The following is a 20913-nucleotide window of genomic DNA, read 5'->3' as shown; positions in this document are numbered from 1 at the left end:
CTAATTTTCGTCCTGATAGTAGCCAATTAACCTCGATCTGTCGGTGAGAGGCTGTCATAAATACAACTTGGCTCCGACAAGGGAGAAAGAAAACGGGGGTTTCAGGTAAGGGAAGGGAAACGAGCGGACAGAAACGAAAACTTAGTGGTTAATGCAAGTGTATTTAAACTGGCTGACTAACGTGGCCGGAAATACGTCCTGCCTGGCGGAGGTAAAATGCCGGTTTATCATGACGACACGCCGTTCGTCTGGAAATAGATCAAAGGTCGAAACTAAGAAACTAACAAAGACTGGGCATAACGACCAAGGTTCATAACGGAATAAGTTTCTTCTGTGCGTTTGATTTCTTTCCATCATCGTAGATGATCTCATTATTTTTACAAGAACGGTAAGAAGATTTGCATAATACACGTAAGCCAACGATTACTTTCCTCTGGCTTCGCTTATCTACCTGACGATCGCGCGATTTAAAGTGTTCCAAAGACTGGAGTACGTTACGCAATGAAATCTTGAAAATTTGCAAAATTTTAATTCCATGATCTGAAAATTTATACATTTAAAAGTTGAAAAATCTGTTAAATTGCCATGTTAGAACATTTAAGCGCGGGAACTTCAATAATTTGCAAACTTGTGCATTGAGAAATTAAAAAATTCAAAAATATGAGCATTGACGTATTTGAAACTTTGATGATTTGAGCATTGGAGTATTTAAAGATTCAGCAATTGTATTTTTAGAAGATCAAAAGATTCGAACTTTGAACATGAGAAAATGAAGAGAATTAGAAATAGAAACCCTCGGAAATTAAAGGATTTGAAAGTCAGTTACCTTGATAAATTGAAACCTATACACTTTGGAGTCTTGAAAATGGAAATTTTAGAACTTTTCCCAGCGACGCGTTGGAAGGTGAAACGAGTTCGAAGCAGAGATTACGGATTTCGTCAACACGAACTGCGGTAATAGGAACGAATCCTGAAGCCGAGTCCGATTTCCACAGCCCAAATTCCGACCTACGTTAAACGGAACGAAACGAATCATCGCCCACGCTACTCCTACCCCAGTTCACCGAACCATTTCGAATATTCGGGACGGTTACGTCACGGCGATGCGTCTGTCAAGCGCTGGGGAAAAGAAACGGGACGAGGTGAAACGGGAGACGACTCCGATTCAATTCGTTTCGTTAACGATCAGCCCATGCTTCCAATAAAGCTGTGACCTAAATTGTTAGCGATGGTTATATCGATGTGGTTCGTTTACGAGAACTGAGAATAAAACGAATAGTAAAAGTAGAAAGGACAGGATGACCGACGAAGGAGGAGAATTTAAACTAAACCACCGATATAAAGGTGAATTTATACTTTTATAGTTTGGACGTGTAACACATTTGGATGATTCATTCGCGGTGAATATAATGATGAAGAACTATTTATATCAGTTTAATGGTCGAATTTGCTTCATAGTTTTCAGTATGTCAGCGACTGAACTAACGAGTGTCGTTTACTACTGTTCGCTTGTTATTGGACAGGTTTCGATTTATCATTCGTTTTACTACGAATGAGTCATCCATTTGTCTCATCAAAAATAAAGATCGACTATTTCGTTCGTTACTACGCTACTGGTTACCTTGCATGTTCACTTTGGATACGGCAGAAATTTGAATATCTTCAATACAAATGGAGATGATCTTTCGGCATGAGTGAAAATATTGTAAAGTATTAAGTATGAATTCACCTTGTTATTATTTACGATAACGACGAAACACCTGCTTTTTGATGAAAAACGTTAGCATCACGAAAAAATCAATTTTGCCACGTGATAACTATTCAATTCTGAGGAAGAAAAATGTAGACGTTTGGTCTCTGTCATGCTAGGGAATCGATTATATTGGTTTCATTTTCGGGCTGTATCTATATTTCGTCAATCTGATGCGGATTTTCTTCCTGTTATTGACGTGCCGTGTCACACTGTCAACAGTTTTTCATTTCGCTGTTGTCTCTGATATTGTGTATCGAAATGGGTCTTCGATAAATGCACCTGATTGCAAACGGTTCTTTTATATTCCACCCGTAATTGAAACCGCATACCAGTCGAGCCGCGTATATCGTAAATTCATGAATTTCCGCGATAACAGTTTATCGCTATTTTTTACATGGAAATCTTGCGGTTTACTAACTTTCCCACTCGCCACTTTATCGGACAGAAGAGCGATATATTAACCTTCCCGCATTCTTTGGGTCATTTCCTATCGAATCGTATTTTTTGCCTTTAAAAAATGTCTAAGTTAGCAGAAAATAAGAAAGAGTTGTTGCTATCGATATGTAGAAACTATAGCGGAAGAACACGATAAGCGACACTTTCTATTTTTGTAGAGGTATGCAGTTTGAAAATTTGATATGTCGTCAGTTCTCTGTTATCAAAATTTTCTTCTCAATTGATTTCAAAGCTGAACAAATTTCGTCATTCTACCTACAGTGTTAACAACATTGCTCGTTAATATTAAAATATTGCTTACTTTAATAATTTCATTTTCAATTATGTTCCCCGTTGAATCATAAAGCGACATTAAAATTAATGAAAGTGCTTGTCATGTTTTTCTCCTGCGATCCTCGTATGTGATTACTCGTTTCAATTTTATATTGAATATATTCTTAAAACGTTAAAAATCATTTTCTACGTGGAAACGAAGGTCAGATTGAGACATGACAATTGAAAGATCGCGACGAGATAAAAACAGTAAGGTAGGAGATTTGTTATCGTATGGATATTTGTTTACGCAATTTACTAGGAAGTATAATGAACCTCGAGGTTGGACCTTGAGAAATAAAATAGGAAATGTTACGCGAACCCACACGGTGCACCCACGCGATGGAAAATAAGATTCCAAGAGCGCCGTTTCTCGCTTTACAAACGATCGACTTTAACGACCCGATGAGCTACGTGATCTATGAGCCAACGCGGAAAGCTTTCCAAGTTCTTTCTCTGTCAAGATGGAAGACTGAGATACTTTATAAATGTTTGTAACTTCCGGGACACTTCTTTCTCGATGATTTTCCTTCGTCTAATTTTAAACATTCTACGTAATATTACGTGGAACATTTATTTTTGATATTTATTATTTCTTTAAATATCATTTCGCAGTATGTTAAACCATAAATATCATCCCATATGTCCCATTTTTTATCTTTCGTTTCGGTTTCTTTCGTCTGTGAAACTCAAAACTTCCGGAATATTTTGGATTCGATGACTTTTTGTAAATTTTATGTGTATTGAAAATAGAAAATATTTTCAAATACCCTTACTTTCTAAAACAGTCTTTTTTTCTTAATCAAAATTGTGTATACATTTCATTTTCATAGTATCAATTTCTTGTATGGCGCGAAAGTACTATACGTTACAAAACTTAATACACTTGGCCCAGATTTATAATTATTTTATTATTTTATTATTTTGATATACGTTATCTTTTTAAATGTCATTCTATGGTGTTTGAAACCACAAACAACTTTTCTGTTCGATTAAAACATTTATGAAGATTAGATACAGTTCATTTTGTTGAGATGCCCTTGGTAGCGGGATAAAGAACTTTATTACAATACATCTGCTCTATCGGCTTTGTTCCACGATGGAGTGGGAAAACAGGGCAAGGGAGTAAAGCGAGATCGAGTCTTATGGCAACGTGGAAATCTAAAATTAAGAGCACGCCCCTTGAATCAAGTGGCACCGGCAGAAAATAACCGTGCTCTTTGGAGCAGTGTTTTTCGCACCGCGGGCGATTATTACGTTTGTCCCCTTTCATTTCCGTTCTCGTTGATCCCTTATCTCCAGCCATTCTTATTCATTCCTTTCAGCCTTATCGTAATCTGTTTGAATTTCTTAATAATACCAAAAGAATCAAACAGTTAGAGAGATTCGATTAAGATATTATAGTAGCCTATGGTCAAATACCAAGCTGTATATGTATAGAAATATTTGCACAGTTTTCTAACAATTTTAAGTACTTTCTAAAGAGTTCTAATATTTATTTTAGCTCGTTTTTTACTCTTGAAATTTCTGTTAACTCATTCTTTTAAACTAATTTTTTATATTTAAATCTTCTCTTTCATTTAGTCTGTTTGCATTTAGTCTGTTTATAATTTCTGCAATTTCCTTCTTTTTTCTTTTTTTTGTTGTTCTTTCACCGTTGAAATTTTTTCTCTCGCACTATTTTTTCATTTGGTACTTTTTTTCTAATGCCCTTGAACTAATCCATATTGCTTAAATTTCTTTTACTGCACATCTACCGATCTTTTTATTTTTAGACTCTTCCCATTTTTATATCATCACGCAGTTACTTTTATCGCTGGAATTCCGTCTTTGATGTCTTGCAATACTTTTTATTATTGAAACTCCTTGCCTAGTGTCTTCCCACGGAGCTTCTGTATGTCTGAAGCTCTTCTTTTATTGGTCAAATTTCTTTCTCGAAATAAAGACATCTTCGTAGCTCTCTCTTTCTCTACCCTGTTACCCGTTGTCAAAGGGAAACTCCTAGAGTGATAGATATTAATTTTCATCACTAATCTGAAATGAAATACTGCGAAGTAATTATAATAGTCGCAAGGAGCGATTTCGAAGGAAAAGATCCACTAACGGTAATTGGTTGATCATAGATCGAGCAGCGTTCACATTTATTTAATCAACCAAAATGCAATTATTAATAGAATAGAGTAATAGAGTAGATGCTTTAATAGTCACAGAAAAATCAAAGACTTAGAAAAATTGGATTCTGAATTTCCATGAAACATTCATTGTCACCGCTCTTTCCATAAATCCTGATAAATAATAATTAAACTTGGAATAGCTGATTGTCAAGAAGAACATTGCCGTACCTTTACATATAATGATCATACAATGATCGCAAATTTTGACTCGTAGGTTTCGTACGTTGCCAATAATGCAACACATTATTTGTCTAATACCAACGAAGCACTTAATAGTTAAATTATAAATAGTTAGATTAATAAATTATGACTGCATAAAGTATGATCTCGCTATCCTTGGTGCAGCTAATTGATGCATTAATATACAACATTGCTATCATAGAGGTACTATACTTGCCATTAGCTGAACGATTTTAATTCAGAATATTTCCTCGTTTTACTATCTCGTTACTTTCTAGGCTTCTATTCAACATCAAAATATTTCTAGCGTAACTCAAGATCATTTCCTGGCCATATCCTATCCTCTCAATTCTGCCTTTTTAAAGGAATATACGAGAAACGAAACGGTCGTTAAATTTCTTTCGCTCGAACAGTTTACTACGAATTTATAGAAAAGCACTTGCCCCTGCGACTGTTTCCTCACGATAAACTTACAACGAGTATAAGAGAAAAATAGAAACGAACGAGAAACATAGAATGAACGATTCTCATAACTTTTCACGGAAATATTGGGACACTTACGGATACCTTTTGTGAATATATCGTGCATTATATACATGTTACGAAACACATTGGCATTTCCTCGCCGTTATAATGAGATCCAACTATTATGAATACACCGATAAAGTTTAGAACAAATCTAAATATAAAAGCTACAAGATGTTGCAATCACGTATTTCGCGAAGGTCGCTAAAGTATTTAAACAGTCAATTGTTCGGTGCAATAATGAACCTCGATATTGAGTGAAACCATTTTCAATTACAAAAGCTGAGTAGGAAGAGCAACAAGCATCTCAGAAGTTAATTCTTGAAGAGTGAAGGAAATGTGAAGAACGTAGAAGGTGGTTTCGATGGTGGGGAGTGTGTCGGTTTATTCTTGGCGTCGAGACGCGTCGGGACGAGACGAAGCTTAATAGTTTTCACGCGATTCTACGTAGAGGCAGGAACCTCCGAGCGATTTCTGATTTTCCAGCAGCCAATTGTACGCGTGATTTTGTTTATATTATTCCAACCTTCTTGGTGGCTCGGTTCCTTTCCATCTATGTATCCACAATCTATCGGTGCAATTCGATCGCAGTTTCGACGTGAGATCAGAACGCGATTGTCAAGTACGTGGTGAATATACGACGCAGTGGAAAAGTTTTGGCAATCGGAGAACGTATTTTGTAAGTGACAAACAAACTTGTTTTTAATATTACAAATTATTAGCTGGTTAGTCGAATAAAAAGAGTAGTTTTTTTAGATTTCGATATTCCGTTTATTACTTTCTGTGTCGAATACATTTACGTACTTTCTTAGGATACTTAGCTTATTTTAGTTAATTACAAAGAAGCAATCTTTATTTAATATAATTTTATAATTCTGTATATTCTGCTTATTTCAATAGAAGTTTTAATATAAAAAATACCAGAATAGACAAAATAACCAATTCGTAATTTTTCATGGAAATGTAATACCTATGAAATAATTCGTTTTTTAGGATTTTAATGATCTTTTTACCTTCTCTTTGAATGATATACTTCTCTTTCATTTTCATCTCGTCGATACAAATTAATTAACTTTGTTTAATTAATTATAAATAATTAATTAAATATATAAATAAATAATTAATTAACTTTGTTAATTCCACTGAAAAATACAAATATTCAATAACCATAACTTCCTAATCTAACATTCGCATATTAAAACCCACCCCATGTATATTTCCACCGACAGTTGAGTAATGCGTTCGTTTATTCCAATGGAATCCATACACAGTGCGCTCACGAGGAGAAAAGCGCGGACAGAATAGAGACTTCTTATCCAAAATTGGTAAATCAGCTTGTCACTGCTACTCTCGCTCCAAGAAACAACACGGACCAGTGGAAAGGCCGTTCTCGGAAAGGCCGTTTGTAATCTTTGGAAAAAGGGACCGTAGATGGAAGTGACCACGAATGTGGACAACTTCCGTCCGCGGAGCGAAAGATTTCACCGGCGTTCAAACGCCGGCAATGGATATGGATATTGTCAAGCGGAATGTCATAATTATGCCGCTTTCTTCGCCGATTTCTAGTCCAGCATCGTTTGACCATTTACGCGGGTTCAAGCGATATCGATGCTTTCAAAGAAACGATCTCTCCTTCGGGTTGTCTCTCGTGAGGTCCCTTTCAATTTGTTGTTGCACGCTCGACGATGCAGTCCTGACCTTTGCCTTGCATCGAGGCCACAGCCATATCGTGAACCTCGTACGTTATACGGTTTGTTGGATATATTAATTCTTAGTCGTTAGTGACTCACAATTTAAGGATTATTTTTATAGGAACCTTGTGAAAGATTAATCGAGTAGAGTTTCTTTGGAAAAATTATTTTCTTGTTCTTGTATTTGGCGAATAGATTCTTTAGAAGGATATTTAATTTTCGGTATAAAATTAAGTGTAATCAACAACCTGTAACTTCTCAAATAAATTATCGTAAAAGAGGTGATTTGTAAAAAAGAAGATATCCGTTACATTTGCTGAATGAAGCAACAATCGAAAACCTATATTTGCAGATTGAAAACTTGCTTGGAATCATTTTAATGAATCATTAGATATCTCTTCTTTCGTTTCTTCGATTCTCATTCTCCCTGTTCACTTTTTTCTTCTTTAATTACAGCGCCATATCTTTTAACTAATTGAAGACCAGTGTTGCGTTAATGTACCATTCCATTTGCAACAATTTTCAATTAATTTACATTATCAAATTCTACTGTATAATATTGTAATTATGGAACAGAATTTCATATTGCTTATCTCTTCCAACTAAAATCTGCAATTTTTTGATGCTAAGTTATTGCTTGCTCTTAATAGCTTAATAAATGAAACTTGCACGCTTGGAATTTCTAAGTGAGATTACATAAGGGATGGCGATTTATTTCACTTAGTAGCCGACTAGCTCGGTAAAAAAGACAATTGATCGATGTGTTTGACAGGGCCGCACCATAGCCAGGGGCCCGTTAAGGTTTGCCATAAAAGGGCGAATCGGTTGCACAATGGATATCGAAATGACGAAATAAAAAGTGCACGAGGGAGTTGCTTGGGGTTGGAGTAAACAATGGTGACGTAACAGCAGGAAGACGTACGACCAAGAGCGACAAGACAATGGTTCTGTTGTCTCTGTTTTCCCTGCTCTCAACCCCTTCTCTTCCCATCTCTTCTGATCCAGTCTTTCGAACGTTTTCTCTTCTCTCGTTGAGCCGCACAATTTCTTCGACAGCGAACCGAACAAAAGGCTGGGGTCGTGCCGTGAAAACGATTTTTGAGAGTCAGCATACGGTGCACGCGGTTTGTTTCTCGTCTGTCACGAGTTAAAAATAATTCACCATCGAACGGAGGCATTTGTTCGGAATCGTTACGTTACGGAAAATTAAAGAACAGTCGGCTCGGTTTACGTCTCTTTTATACAGAAGCTTTTTACGAGTCAGAATTTTGCATCTCGCTTGTCTTTGGCGTTCTTTTCATGTTCCATCAACACGTCTGAATATTTCTTTACTTTATCTATTTTTAAGTAGCCCATGTCCCTAACTATTCAGGGATATTTCATAATCAGAAAATCTGTATTTAGATTACTGCGCTACAAAGTTTCTATCGCTTATGACCTCACATAAATTTTCACTTGAATCTATTTTTAAGTAGTTTATGTCTTTAACTATACCGACATATTTCATAAGACAACAATTTTACAATATCTGATTTTTATAGCGTGTATTCCATATTGTTCCATGTTCCATTAACTTATTTCGATTCTTCCTTTCGTTTAATCGATTTTAAGTAGTCTATGTCTTGTACTACACAGACATCTTTTGCAATCCAACTACACAAATTATTATTTGATATTTCTATCGTTTATAATCTCAGGTAGATTCAAATTCTCTCTCTCTCTTTCTCTCTTCTTCTCGCTTAGAAAATTACGCACTAGAAACGATTGCCTATTGTGAAACTTAGAGAAAAATTGATAAATTTACGATAACGAAGACTGGATCTGGCTTCACGCGACCTATCGTGATACGTCGTGCCGGTTCCGCAGGATTGTCGCAGTTAGATTCACTCGCAGGAGTGACGAACGATTGGAACCCGGTTCCCACAGTTTCGTCTTTCCATGAATCTGGTGTATGTATGGAGCACGCATTATGCGTCGCCTCACCTTACGCACAAATCGTGTACGCGTCCTTGTCCCAGATTGGCTACCTAGGAATACCACTTGCCACTTGCCAACGCTAACTGACCAACTTTTCGTTCTGTCCTCGTCACTGGCTGACAGTAGAAATAGCCACGATACGCTCGGACGAGCCTGGGCTGCTGTTGCTCAGACAAACACCGCCAATCTGGATTTACCGGTGATGAATCACGCACCGGTAGGTTTACGATTTTCGATCATTCGATCGAGCCGAACCGTTGAATCGAGCCGAGGAAATGTTGGAATGAATGCTATCGAGATTGGCGCACCTTGCGCTTATCGCGAATAGCTTGATTAATGGCTCTTATTGGAGTCTTTGGAAAAGCAGAAATTACTTTAAATATTAAACCAGGAAGAAATACTTATAGTTATTTGAAAATTTTTCTTATCTCCTACTTGCAGGAGGCTTGAAAATATTTTTGAAAAATACTTCAATGTGAAAAGTGATGAATGAAAAGATACCGTGAACGAAATGAAGTTGAAGATTAGGAAGAAATAATTATTTTCGTTTGAAGATTTTCCGTTATCTTTCGTCTGGCTTTCCGAACTTTCTTACAGGATGTTTCAGAATAAAAGATGACGAATGGAGAAAATACGAAGGATAATTTCGAAAAGAAAATAGAATTGAGAACTGGGAAGAGTTATGCTCGCTTGAATATTTTTAATTATTTTTGCTTGGAGAAGATTTGATGGATGAGGATGATGAATAGGGAGATCGCATGGATAAAATGAAGTCCGATATTAGGAGCGAATAATTTTCTTAATTTTTCCCCGAAGAAGTTTTACAAATCTTTTAACGATATATTGCAGAATAAAAAGTGGCGAGTGAAGAAATTAAAGAGAATAATTCCGCGAAGAAAATGGGATCTAAGTTTGGAGTTAAGATTTTCCGAAGTATTCCTTAAGGGATACTTACAGATCCTTTTATCTGTAAAATATACCAGTATAAAAGTAAACGAAAGAAGAAATTAAGGAGAGTAATTCCACGAACAAAATGGAATCTTTTAAAGCTTCTATCATTCTTAATAAACAGTGGGCAGGATAAACGTCTTAAAATGTCAAGAATACAAAGTACGACGATATCTTTTGTTCCTTTAATAGAGCGAAGCTAGAAATTCAAGCAAGCTGATTTATAAGTCTGGCAGAACGTCATGCAATGACGATGCTCGTCTACGATCTAGTTACCTCGTGCACTGCATTTATGTAAATTACGCATGACATATGAGCCCATTATACAGCCTGACCTCTGCTCCGACTACGTTATTATTAGGCTACCGGAGTTCCAGCTTCTCTCTGCTTATTTAACACAGATCTGTTCAACGAATTGTATTCTGTTACACGTGCGTGGATCAGTGCGATTAGTAATCATTACGAACGTCACGTATGATTCTTGTGAATGTACGCTGACATACTTGATACCGACCTGAGGCTTACATAAGTAGTTTATAGTTTATGGCACGCGTATTTTATTGCCGCGATCAATGATCGAATTACGTACTATCTAAAGGATCAGGTATAACGATAAAACACGATCGAGGCAACGAATCGTTGTTTGATTTCATCACGCCCTTGCAAATATTCCCATTTTATCGATTTTATTGATTTTTACTAAAACTGTGCAGAAATTGTTTGATATTTTCCAGATTCTCTTGATTTTCTTTTGAATTCGTTGTCACACGCCGACGAATGATATTATGTTGTCGAAAAATCGGAATCTGAAATCCCTGAGCAAGAATGCTGCGATTTTATTACCTTTTCTCCCTCTGCGCGCAAAATTTAAGATTTTTGAATTTGAAATTTCAAATTCTCTGGCAAGTGCATTACGATTCTATCGACTCTTTTTCTTCAAAGTTATATCGAACAAGTATATTAGATTAGTTCGTTAGATTATATTGATTCTAAATCTACTCCTTCTTCTTGTCTTTCCTCTTATATTTCGTATTTCTATTATAATATTTTAATAAAGCTTCAAATGGTCGATGTTTATGCAACATTTTTTCCTTGATTATATCCACAGAATATAATGACGAAGTTTAATCATTAAACACTGCAACGTTCCGCGAACGCTTACAAAATGATTTGTAAATAACGAGCGGTTGACTCCGGTGTTAAAACACATTGTAAAGAACGCATCCTGAAAATTAGTAGTCATCGCGTGCTGCGATCGAGCACGCATGCTCTTGCTGCTCGTACGAGCGAGCCCGCATAGATGCGTATTACGCGTTATGGCACGTGTCCTTTTGCAAGCGTGCCCGGTAGAGTACTCGTTCTTACCTGTACGTAAGTACACGGCGTGTGCGTGGCCTTTCAACGCGTTCAATCGCGCCGCTGGATGATGAATTATTAATTGCCAGCCATTCATTTGCGCCGCCCAGCTACTGGTCTCTCCTTGCAACGAATCGCTCGGATCTCGATTAAAACACCATGTAGCTACGTAACGAGATACGTGGATACAGAAAAAGAAACGTGTCTGCGGAGATTTGATGATAATTGCCATTGACTCGTTGAATTGCCCTTCGTTTTGACGATTCTGATTGATTCAGAGGGGGAAGGATGATTGGACACAATCGGAGTCAGGATTAGTTTCTTGATGCGTAACGAAGAATAATGGTTATTCGAGTAATCGTCCGGAGTTCAGGCGAATTTTTCTTTCTCGGAACACATTTTCTTTTCATCAGAGTTAATTAGATGCAATTTATTGTAGATACGTTAAATTTGGTCTATCGTTATACGAGCGTCACGAAAGCCATACAGATCACCTTCGTAAATTAAAAAATAGAGAAAGTAACGCCAGAATCGTAATTTTCTACAGTTTCTCTTCTTTGTCATCCTCTCGCGATAAATAAATTTGTATGAGATAAGCAATCCATTGTTCGAGAAGTTGAACACCAATTACAATATTTCTGTATGATAAAATCGAAAAATCTACAAAGAACGCTGTTTCCGTAAATTATGATTCTGAAAATGATTAAGGAAGGAGAAATAGGAATGGGGAATACGGTTCGAGGAACGAAAACACGCGAAGCATGAACTCGAGGAACTAAACAAGAAAGCGCGAGTACGCGGGTTGCGTTTGGCTCTAAGTAGCCTGATTGAAGATTCTAAAGACAGATTATGTCATCATGTTGGCCGATGTTGAAAGCAAAGTACCGAATTTAGTGGCACGAGCACGCGGTGAGTACCGTTTACTCGAAGCAGACAACATCTCGCTCTGTGCGTGCACGCACGAAATATCGACTCGAACGATCGACCACTACGAGGACAACGACGAAGCCGAGCTGTACAGAGCTGAGTGTTGCCGTAGAAGGACTGGCGACTGGAGGCCAGTCGAATGAGTAGAGGGGCCTCCGTGAACACGCAATACCCGCTCAAAGAGTGCACGCGGTTGGCCTCACACACGCTTACGCAGGTCAGGAACCACGTGAATACGATGCCTCGTAGAGAAGCAGAAATTACGCGCGTCTCGATCACGCCGGAGAAAATGGACTGAGTTTTTTTTAGCAAATAGAATGCAAAGTCAAAGGCACGCAATGTGGAATAAGGAAAGACATAGAATAAGTAGAATAGGAAGGTCACTGATCAGACAAAGTCTTTTTTCGAATTAAATATTACTTTTATTCTGTTGTAGAGAAGATGAACTAAGATTTTTAACACCTGAAATGCGAAGTCCAACGATTCATAATATAGGGAGACGTGAAATAAGTAGAATAGGAAGATCGCTGATCAGACAAACACTTTTTGTAATTCGATAGTACCTCTATTCCATTGTTGATGGTTACCAGTTTACAGTGTGGTGAATTACACTTTGATGTTAGTCTCTGGTAACTTATTATAATGTAAAAGTAAGAATTTTTACGGGCTAACAATTTACAAAGAAGATTGATAGAGAATGGATATGAAGGATTATAGGGAACGTAACAAAACGGACATTGTCGTCAATTTTTTAAAATTTACAGTAAAAATAACAATTTCTCGAACTTTTCTCATAGATACAAAAAAATTCACGAGAAGTTTATAGAAAAGTTTGTAGAAGATATTACGAGGAAGATTTTCACAGAGGACTATAAAATAATATTTAGAAAACTTGTGTTACAGGCATTTAAAAAGTTCTATTACAATTTTGATACAATATGACAGCGTCAGGCTGCCAGAAAGAAGTAAATAACAGTAAAGAAACACATTAAGGTCCAAAGACGGTCTGCTTGCAAGTCAGACGCGCTAACAATAACCCCATCAAAAGACGTTTCCAACCGCCAATTAGATCAACTTGTTTCGCTAAAAACGAAGTAAGTACACGGAAGAGCATAGACACCATACTGCGCTCCTTAACCAAACCAATTGTGACACACACGTACACACACATATATTCCTCGTAGTATACAGAGTGTGTACGCGTGTTTATTCACTATCGAATGTGGAGGCAGAAAGAGACTTCGCCATGGCAGCCTCCTGCGTAGGAAGAAACGAGGCCTGCCTCCAATGATGATGACGATATCCCGGTTACTGGTGTGCTGGTGAACGATAGTATGACGTAGCCGGTGGTGGTGGTTGATGCTGATCGCGATGACGGCGGTGGTAGTGGTGGCGATCAGCATCGTGCAGCATTTGCAACGTACAGTGCCGTTTCTGTGCTGCCGGTGAACGGAACACGCGTTTCTTCTCTCGTCGTCGGCAACATCTCGCTGCGGAGAATTCGCTTTTTCCGTGGATAGTTGGTGAAACTTGATCTTCTTCGGGCATCTCCTTAGGCTCGTCGATTTTTCTCTCATCTGAGCTGGCTTCTTGGAATCCTGACCGCGATCAAAGGTGAAGTTATCATATCTCATCTATTACGTCAGCGATCATCAACGCATCGTATGTACTTTGACTAATAGAACTGAAATTCTGCAAGCGATTATCCTCCAATTGACATCAAATTCTTATTATTTTTGTTCTATTTGAAATAACGATCGATAGATCTCTTGATTCCCGGAATAATGTTTTATTTTGAAAGAAGAAATTATACATGTCCAAGTGCACACAAAATCCTGGTGAAAGAGAGTAGCACGCGTTTCCCCGCAGCTACCACGCCCCCGCCTCGTTGGCATTTTTGTCATCGTACCCGAAGAAGGTATATTCCGTCTGGATCGTTGCCCACTTCCCATCGGCGTCTCATGAATCTCTATAAGGCCGTCAAACGAGTAATTCGTCCGTACGCGTCTCCCTTTCTCTTTCTCTTTCTCTGTTTTACACGCGTGCAATGCCGCTCGTACCATCCTCGTCTTACCTTTTTACCCGGTTACGCTCTCTTCCTCTTTGGTGGACCCTCTACGGCTCGATTCTTTCTCCGCCGAAGATAATGACGGTCCGTGCCGACCGTATGAATAGAAACCGTCGGAAACCGGCCAATGGCGAATTTTACTACCATAAGACGGCGAGAGTAATCTGCATGGGCCTGTGAATGGCGGGCAAGGAGGGCGCGAGCGGAAGGGAGGAAATAAAATAAAGAAGGAGACCCGGCGAGGGAGAAAGGAGGAAGAAGGGAGAACCGGCTAAAGCGATGACGTCTCCGCGCGAGAATCTAATTACCATATTCACCTCGACGAGGCAACGTAGCCGCACGATCCTCTGGTTGCAAGCTTATTAATACAATACGTGTGCACTTGGAAATAAGCGAAAGAAGCAGGGGTTGGTCGGAGAGAGACAGAAACAGCGAGACGAAACGATTCTTCGGTGAAATCTATAATATCAGACTACCTCGATATATATATTTCGTTTTTAATACCGTAGCCAGAGCTATTCTAGCCTTTGAACACTCGTATACGATCTCTAGAATGTCGTAAAGATACGTACGTCCCTGTGTACGTTCATTGAATGGCGTGAAACGAAACAGAAAACTGAAATTCTCACGTGGAATGTACACTGTCGAGTAAAAGCATCGAGGAAGTGGAATTCGAGTCGTTTCAGTAATTCCTGATCGATAGATAGATTAAGAAGTAATTGCGAGAAACTTTTGCGCTGTTTTAAAGCGTGAAATTGATGATTGTTGGTTTCTAGATAGACATGTAGCCGAGGATGTAGCTAGATATGTAGCCAGATATGTAGCTATGTTTGAGAATCATTTCGAGACGCGTTACGTTACGTAAGATTCCTATTATATTACGAGCTTCTTCGTGATGATCTATCAATGAAATATTGACGCTTCATCGTAAATCGCAATGTTTCTACGATGTTTAGTTCAACGCTACTTTTGACGAGACTCCAATGAACTTTTTATCAAATTTCTATTTCTTTGAAATATAGTAGCGTGCAAAAATCTTAAATCATCTATCACGGTCATTTTTAGAAAAAAACATTTTCGTATACTGTTTTATGGCAATGAATTTCTGAATATTGCCTTACATTATTGAGATTTTCCTGAACCATAAATAAAGAGTTCTGAGTGAAGTGTTTCAGGGCATTTATAGAATAATCTGTTTCTCAACTGTTCGAATACTTCCATAAGCAACTATATCTATGGAAAATAAACGTTTATCTAGTCAAATTATTTAGCTATTCCACGAAATGATGGCATCTTTCAGCGTTGCCAGAAAAAATGTTTTTGCGTACGCGTTTCTTAATCAGCGACGATTGTCGGGCGTGCGTGAAATGTGCGTGCCAGTGGCATTAAAGAGTGCGATATGAAATTAGATCGCGGTCGTTAGGCGATGCTCGTCGCTCGCTGCGCTTCACCAGCCATCGTCATTCGAGTCGTTAATTCCATCGTTTACTTAGCGAGGTGCAACGAGTGCACTAGCGCACGATGTTTAAGCGCGATTGTTTATGGCGGTCAGAGCTCGTGGAAACGATCGTTCTCTCGACCACTTCCGACTCGTGCGCTTGGTAAATTCTCTGTCCCGCTTCTATGCTCTACGAGAGAAGATACGGTTTATCGCTTCCTCTATTAACCCGATTTAATGGTGCGCCTCGCAAATCATACGCTGATATCACGATGACCTCTCTTCTCCGTGTCTTCGGCGAGGAAGCTGGACCTCTTGTGAAATATCGAGACTTTAGTAGCTCTAGAATGTACGTATGTATTGATACTTGATACGTGTGATTTCATTTACAATTAGTTACAATTTATCAGATACAATTTACAATCAGTCATAGATGAGATTCTGAATTCTGTTCTATAGCTTGCTAATTTGGTGAACCATCTCTAAATTTTTAATAGAAAGACTTACTCTTTGCTTTTGCTATTGGGTGATAGGTAAATGTGATATATGTTCAAATTTCATTGCGTGAAGAAAAGTAAGTGAGAAATCTGCACATTCGTATGCGATACAGCATTTTATTTATGTAATGTCAGCGGAGAAAGAATAGTTCGTCGCTATCTCTGATTCCTCATTCGGATAATAGGAGTTTAGGATCTCGTAAATGGATTCAACTGGCGCCTGTTACCGAATCTTCGAACTTTTCCTAAAATTGAAGGATAAAGTCCTAATTCGATTATCAAGGAGGCACTGTAGAGATCTCGAAAATTGTAATATTGTTTCAGCCGTTTTACAACAAAATTTTCGTACGATTTTCAAAGATTAATTTAGAACTGTATATGGGAAATGACACAGCGTTAGTTTCTATCGATTCGATATCCTAGCAGAAGGGTATAGATCAAGTTAATCGTCGTGGTAAGCACGTAGAGATCTACGACAGAACACTTAACACGTGCACGAGCTGCAGCTGCGACTGCAGACTGTCCAAAGGATAGCTGGTGTTGCCGTCGGCCAATAGCCGCTCACGATTCGCGCGGATTTATTGCGCCAAATGATACGTCCACGCAACGATTACGTTTCTGCTCGTCGTCTGTTATTGCGACTCAGCTCTCACCGTTTCCTTTTGCATCCGCGTGCATCGTGGCGAGAACACGACGATCAGAGCCAAGGACGTGGATCGATCGAGCGAAACTTTATTGTGTCTCGATTCTTATCGAACGATGTTGAATGCACTCGGCTCACAATCAGACAACGACGATGGTCGTGCATCAATTGTTTTTTGGCTCGAAACGCGAACGCTTTTAGCCACGGGACGTTTTAAACGCGATTCGTGCCCGCGTGTATGATCGAAGAGTTATGAGCGATATATATTACTATATATTGCCACGTGGTGTCAATAATATTTTCACGAAGTACCGACTGATACAAAAAGAACGACGTTGATTTATACCGTGTATCGCGTACATAAAAATATTTGAATCCTTACTATAGCAAACTTTTATATTGTACGTATTATATAAAATATCTTTAAATGTAATTAAAACTGTAATGAAGCACGACTATCGTGATTATATTTGCAAAATTTGAAAGCAGTTTGAAAAATCTACAATGTGTTTAACAATATATCTAATAACTTGACAAGGACAATTTGCTATTCATGACATATAGTATCCTATTCAGGAAATTAGAATTTCTGTATATGTTGCTAATTCGATGGCCTGCGGCCATAGAAGCTGCGCATAGCAACTTCGAAGAAGATGGTGTCCTCAGGCGACGTGGGTAACGACCAGTTCCATCGAACCACTCGAAAACCCTAAATCTACCCTTAGGACAGGCTTCTTCGAAACAATCCTGGGTGGTCTGTCCCTTAGGTGGAAATCGATTGATGCATAAAAACATTAGTAGTACTACAAGGTAGTTTTCTCGAATCTTACTAAAAATTCATTAAATTTTATCTCAGATATGAACTATACATATATTATAACAAGCACACAGATAAAACATGACACTTCTATATTTCTTAATTTTCAGCTTTCGATGTGACTTAATGATTAAAAGGGAGTTGAAAATGTTATATATGACACATACAATACGCTCGTAGAAGCTTTCTTTGATAAATGTTCAAATACTTTTTTCCAGCCACTGTAGTGTACGTAGTCAAACTCGAACAAAAACAAAAAGATTGATCAGTAACGTATAGAACTTCAAAGTTGTTGCTCCCCTTGTGAAACATAAAAAATACGAATTCCTCCATTTTCCCTTGGTGATCTTCATATTTATACCGTAGCCGAAGTTGAGGATAAAGGTATCAGTATCGTCGCAGCTTCTACTCGACTCTTATCTCTGCTTCGCAAATATTCACCCCAATGATTTACCGCGTCGTTTCGTTTTCGTATTGGAGCTCAACGTGGCCGGCGCCATTTAGATTCTCCGCTCGTCCAAGCGGTGAAAGAGCCTTCGCAATAATCCTCTGATCTCGATCAAGAGCAACAGGCTGGTCGTTCGCGGCGTGTTTCGCGTTTGCGCGAGGGTGTTAAATGCGTTCCATCTGTTGGTCAAAGGTAGATTAGACGGTACCGACGAAGTGGCTGGTTTCTTCCCCCTTCGCGAACAGAATCGCCAAGAAACGAATAAATATGATTTATGCTCTCGAGAGATACGTCGCCGAGATAAAGCGGGTACGGATTGAATTCAAATGACATCTTGCTAGTAGAGATTCGAAGAGGGTCTACCTGGTGTCCTTCGCCGAATGATCTTGATGGATATTGGTACGGTGACGTGGGTCGTTTGGTTCATCGCTTGAAATCGAGAGCAAGGAGAGAGAAAATGGATCGTGAGATTGAATGTTGTAAAATCTCAAAGATAGTTACATGAAAACTTGTGAACGTCGTACATTTACTATTTTAAAAAGGAATTCTTATTTTTCTCTCTCAATTTAAAACATTTAGTCATTATTTCGTAACAATGTTCATTATGTGATTTTATTTATAAAATAAAACACACGGGGAATTTCGAGGATGTATTTCAGTACATCTGGAAAAATAAGAAATATATTTGGTAGGATCTTTTAAGTGAGAAGAGCAGAAACTTCTCAAATACTTTTAAAATTAATTTTTAAGCTTGCTGGGATTTTTGGCTTTTTATATCTCAAAATTTATATCTCTCACTTTATCAAACAAAATAGATTTCTCTTAGGAAAATGCAATTGGACAAGAAACGATGAAAGCATCAGGATGATAATGACAATCTAAGAAGTTTTATAACTTCGTCAAATGGTTAAGAACGCTGTTCATATTTCTCGCTATAAAGGAGGGAATAAACTCTAGTAAAACTTATATACCATACGCGAATATCAACTAGAATCCTCACACAGGCAGAAACCATCGCATCGGCGAGACCACGTACTCCAAGCTAATGGCGTACCCATGAGTGTCGGCGTGTCCTAAAGCCTCTCTAGAAGAGCACTTTGAAACAGCACTCTAAAAGCTAGTCTGTTTCCCCCTTTTATTCATCTTCGATTCCAGTCTTTATTTGTCGTGGAATTCAGAGACCACGAGAGATCGATCTTCTGGAAACAAAAACATACACGCGTATCGTTTTCTTTGCGCCATTCGATTCACTTGGAGATCGTAAAAATACCATCGTCTATCGATTATCTCCAACTATTCCCACGAGAAAAACTTTCACCGTAGATGACAGTCTACCGGACGCTTTGCTGTTTCTGTTTGAATTTCGATCACGAACATACCGGAAGATATATTTTCGCTGTGCCGGATTCTCCGTGTAGAAAGAAGGTTCTTGGGACCGCGTATGTCCCTTAAGATGACTGTCGCGTTACGTGACAAGGATTTCTGGAAATCCAGTACGAAAGCCGCGATTGCACGCGTCACGCGAATTTCTCGGTTTAGATGGACTGAAGCGTGAACTTCGACTTTCCTCGCGCTCGATCCCGCGGATAACCGACCGCGACAGATACTACGTTAACCGTGAGCACGCGAATTACTGTAGCGTGACACAAGCGACGAGGATTAGCGTTAAATTGGCGCGACGTACTGGAAGAGAGAAGAAGAGGATAGCATAAATTCGAAGTTGCTCGGTTCTTAACCTCTCGCTCGCAATTAGTCTCTGCCAGTTTCATCGGTCAACGATTTACAGTCGATTGTTCCCTCTTAACGAGCGCTCTTTGTTCCTCGGCGTCTGTAGGAAATTACGCGAATAACTTGATTAGCGTTAATTTCGGAAAAACGAAAGAGACATCGAAACGTTAAATTAGAAATAGCCTTAACAATTCGCACTTTGGTAATTAGACTAGGTTAAGATTAACCTTCGTTTCCTTTAAGAGGGCGAAACAGTTGAAGTTTGGGAATTTATCTCATAAATAATTATAAAGCGAAGAATTTAGATGTTTTTCAGATGATAGTAACGCATTTACTATTCTCTGTAACTAATATTCCTTCTATTAGAACATTCTTATTCGTCCATCACATTCAATGACATTTGAAATAAATATTTGAATTAAACACTTGAAGCGAAAAGTTCTTTTTTTGATACTGTCAAGGTAGCATACATCCTTAACGTGTTGCTTGCAGAAGTACATTTTCCTCAGCTTCACTAGCAGCTCGTTCTCGCGTGTTTGACGCAGTGCAGCCTATATGAAATTTAATCTGATCGCGGAATTTTTGTTCAGAAGGACGGGAAACACCATTATCACCGCCACCACCTTCGAGTTCCTCAGTTCAGACATCGCCTCGCGGATTGGGTTACACCTGCGGTCCCATAGATGGATCTCTGTACGCTGTGGTACACCAGGGTGCTGCCGGTGGTGCCCGTGGCTCACCATTGACAGTTTCCATGGACAGCGGCATCAGCAGTGCTCCACCACAACGACCTAGTCCACCAGAACCAGAGCCGGATAACCAGGCTCATGGTGATCTTGATAAGCTTCTCCATGATATGATGCTTACTGTTGAGGTACGTCTATCCTCCTTTTAAACTTATATCATTGCGAAATTAAAAATTTATCGAAGATATACAAAACAAGTAAGATTCTCGGAAGACAAATTGATCGATTG

The 20913-nt window shown here is 38.6% G+C and overlaps 1 protein-coding gene across 16 annotated transcripts in view; it reads left to right on the top strand.

Annotated features, from left to right (window-relative positions):
- Positions 1-20913, top strand: part of LOC117231650 (tensin-1) — a 181594-nt gene that overhangs the window by 142976 nt on the left and 17705 nt on the right. For 15 of the 16 annotated variants that reach the window (XM_033490279.1, XM_033490281.1, XM_033490278.1 and 12 more), the window contains one exon: positions 20529-20812. In XM_033490279.1, the coding sequence (XP_033346170.1) occupies positions 20529-20812 (284 nt within the window). The remainder of the gene's footprint in view (positions 1-20528; positions 20813-20913) is intronic. The other variant, XM_033490280.1, reaches the window with a different exon arrangement.

This window comes from Bombus vosnesenskii, unplaced genomic scaffold (genome assembly GCF_011952255.1).
Source record: "Bombus vosnesenskii isolate JDL3184/JDL3185 unplaced genomic scaffold, Bvos_JDL3184-5_v1.1 scf7180000013273, whole genome shotgun sequence".
NCBI lineage: Eukaryota > Metazoa > Arthropoda > Insecta > Hymenoptera > Apidae > Bombus > Bombus vosnesenskii.
The sequence above is the reverse complement of the archived record's forward strand: the minus strand, read 5'-3'. Positions and strand labels throughout refer to the sequence as shown.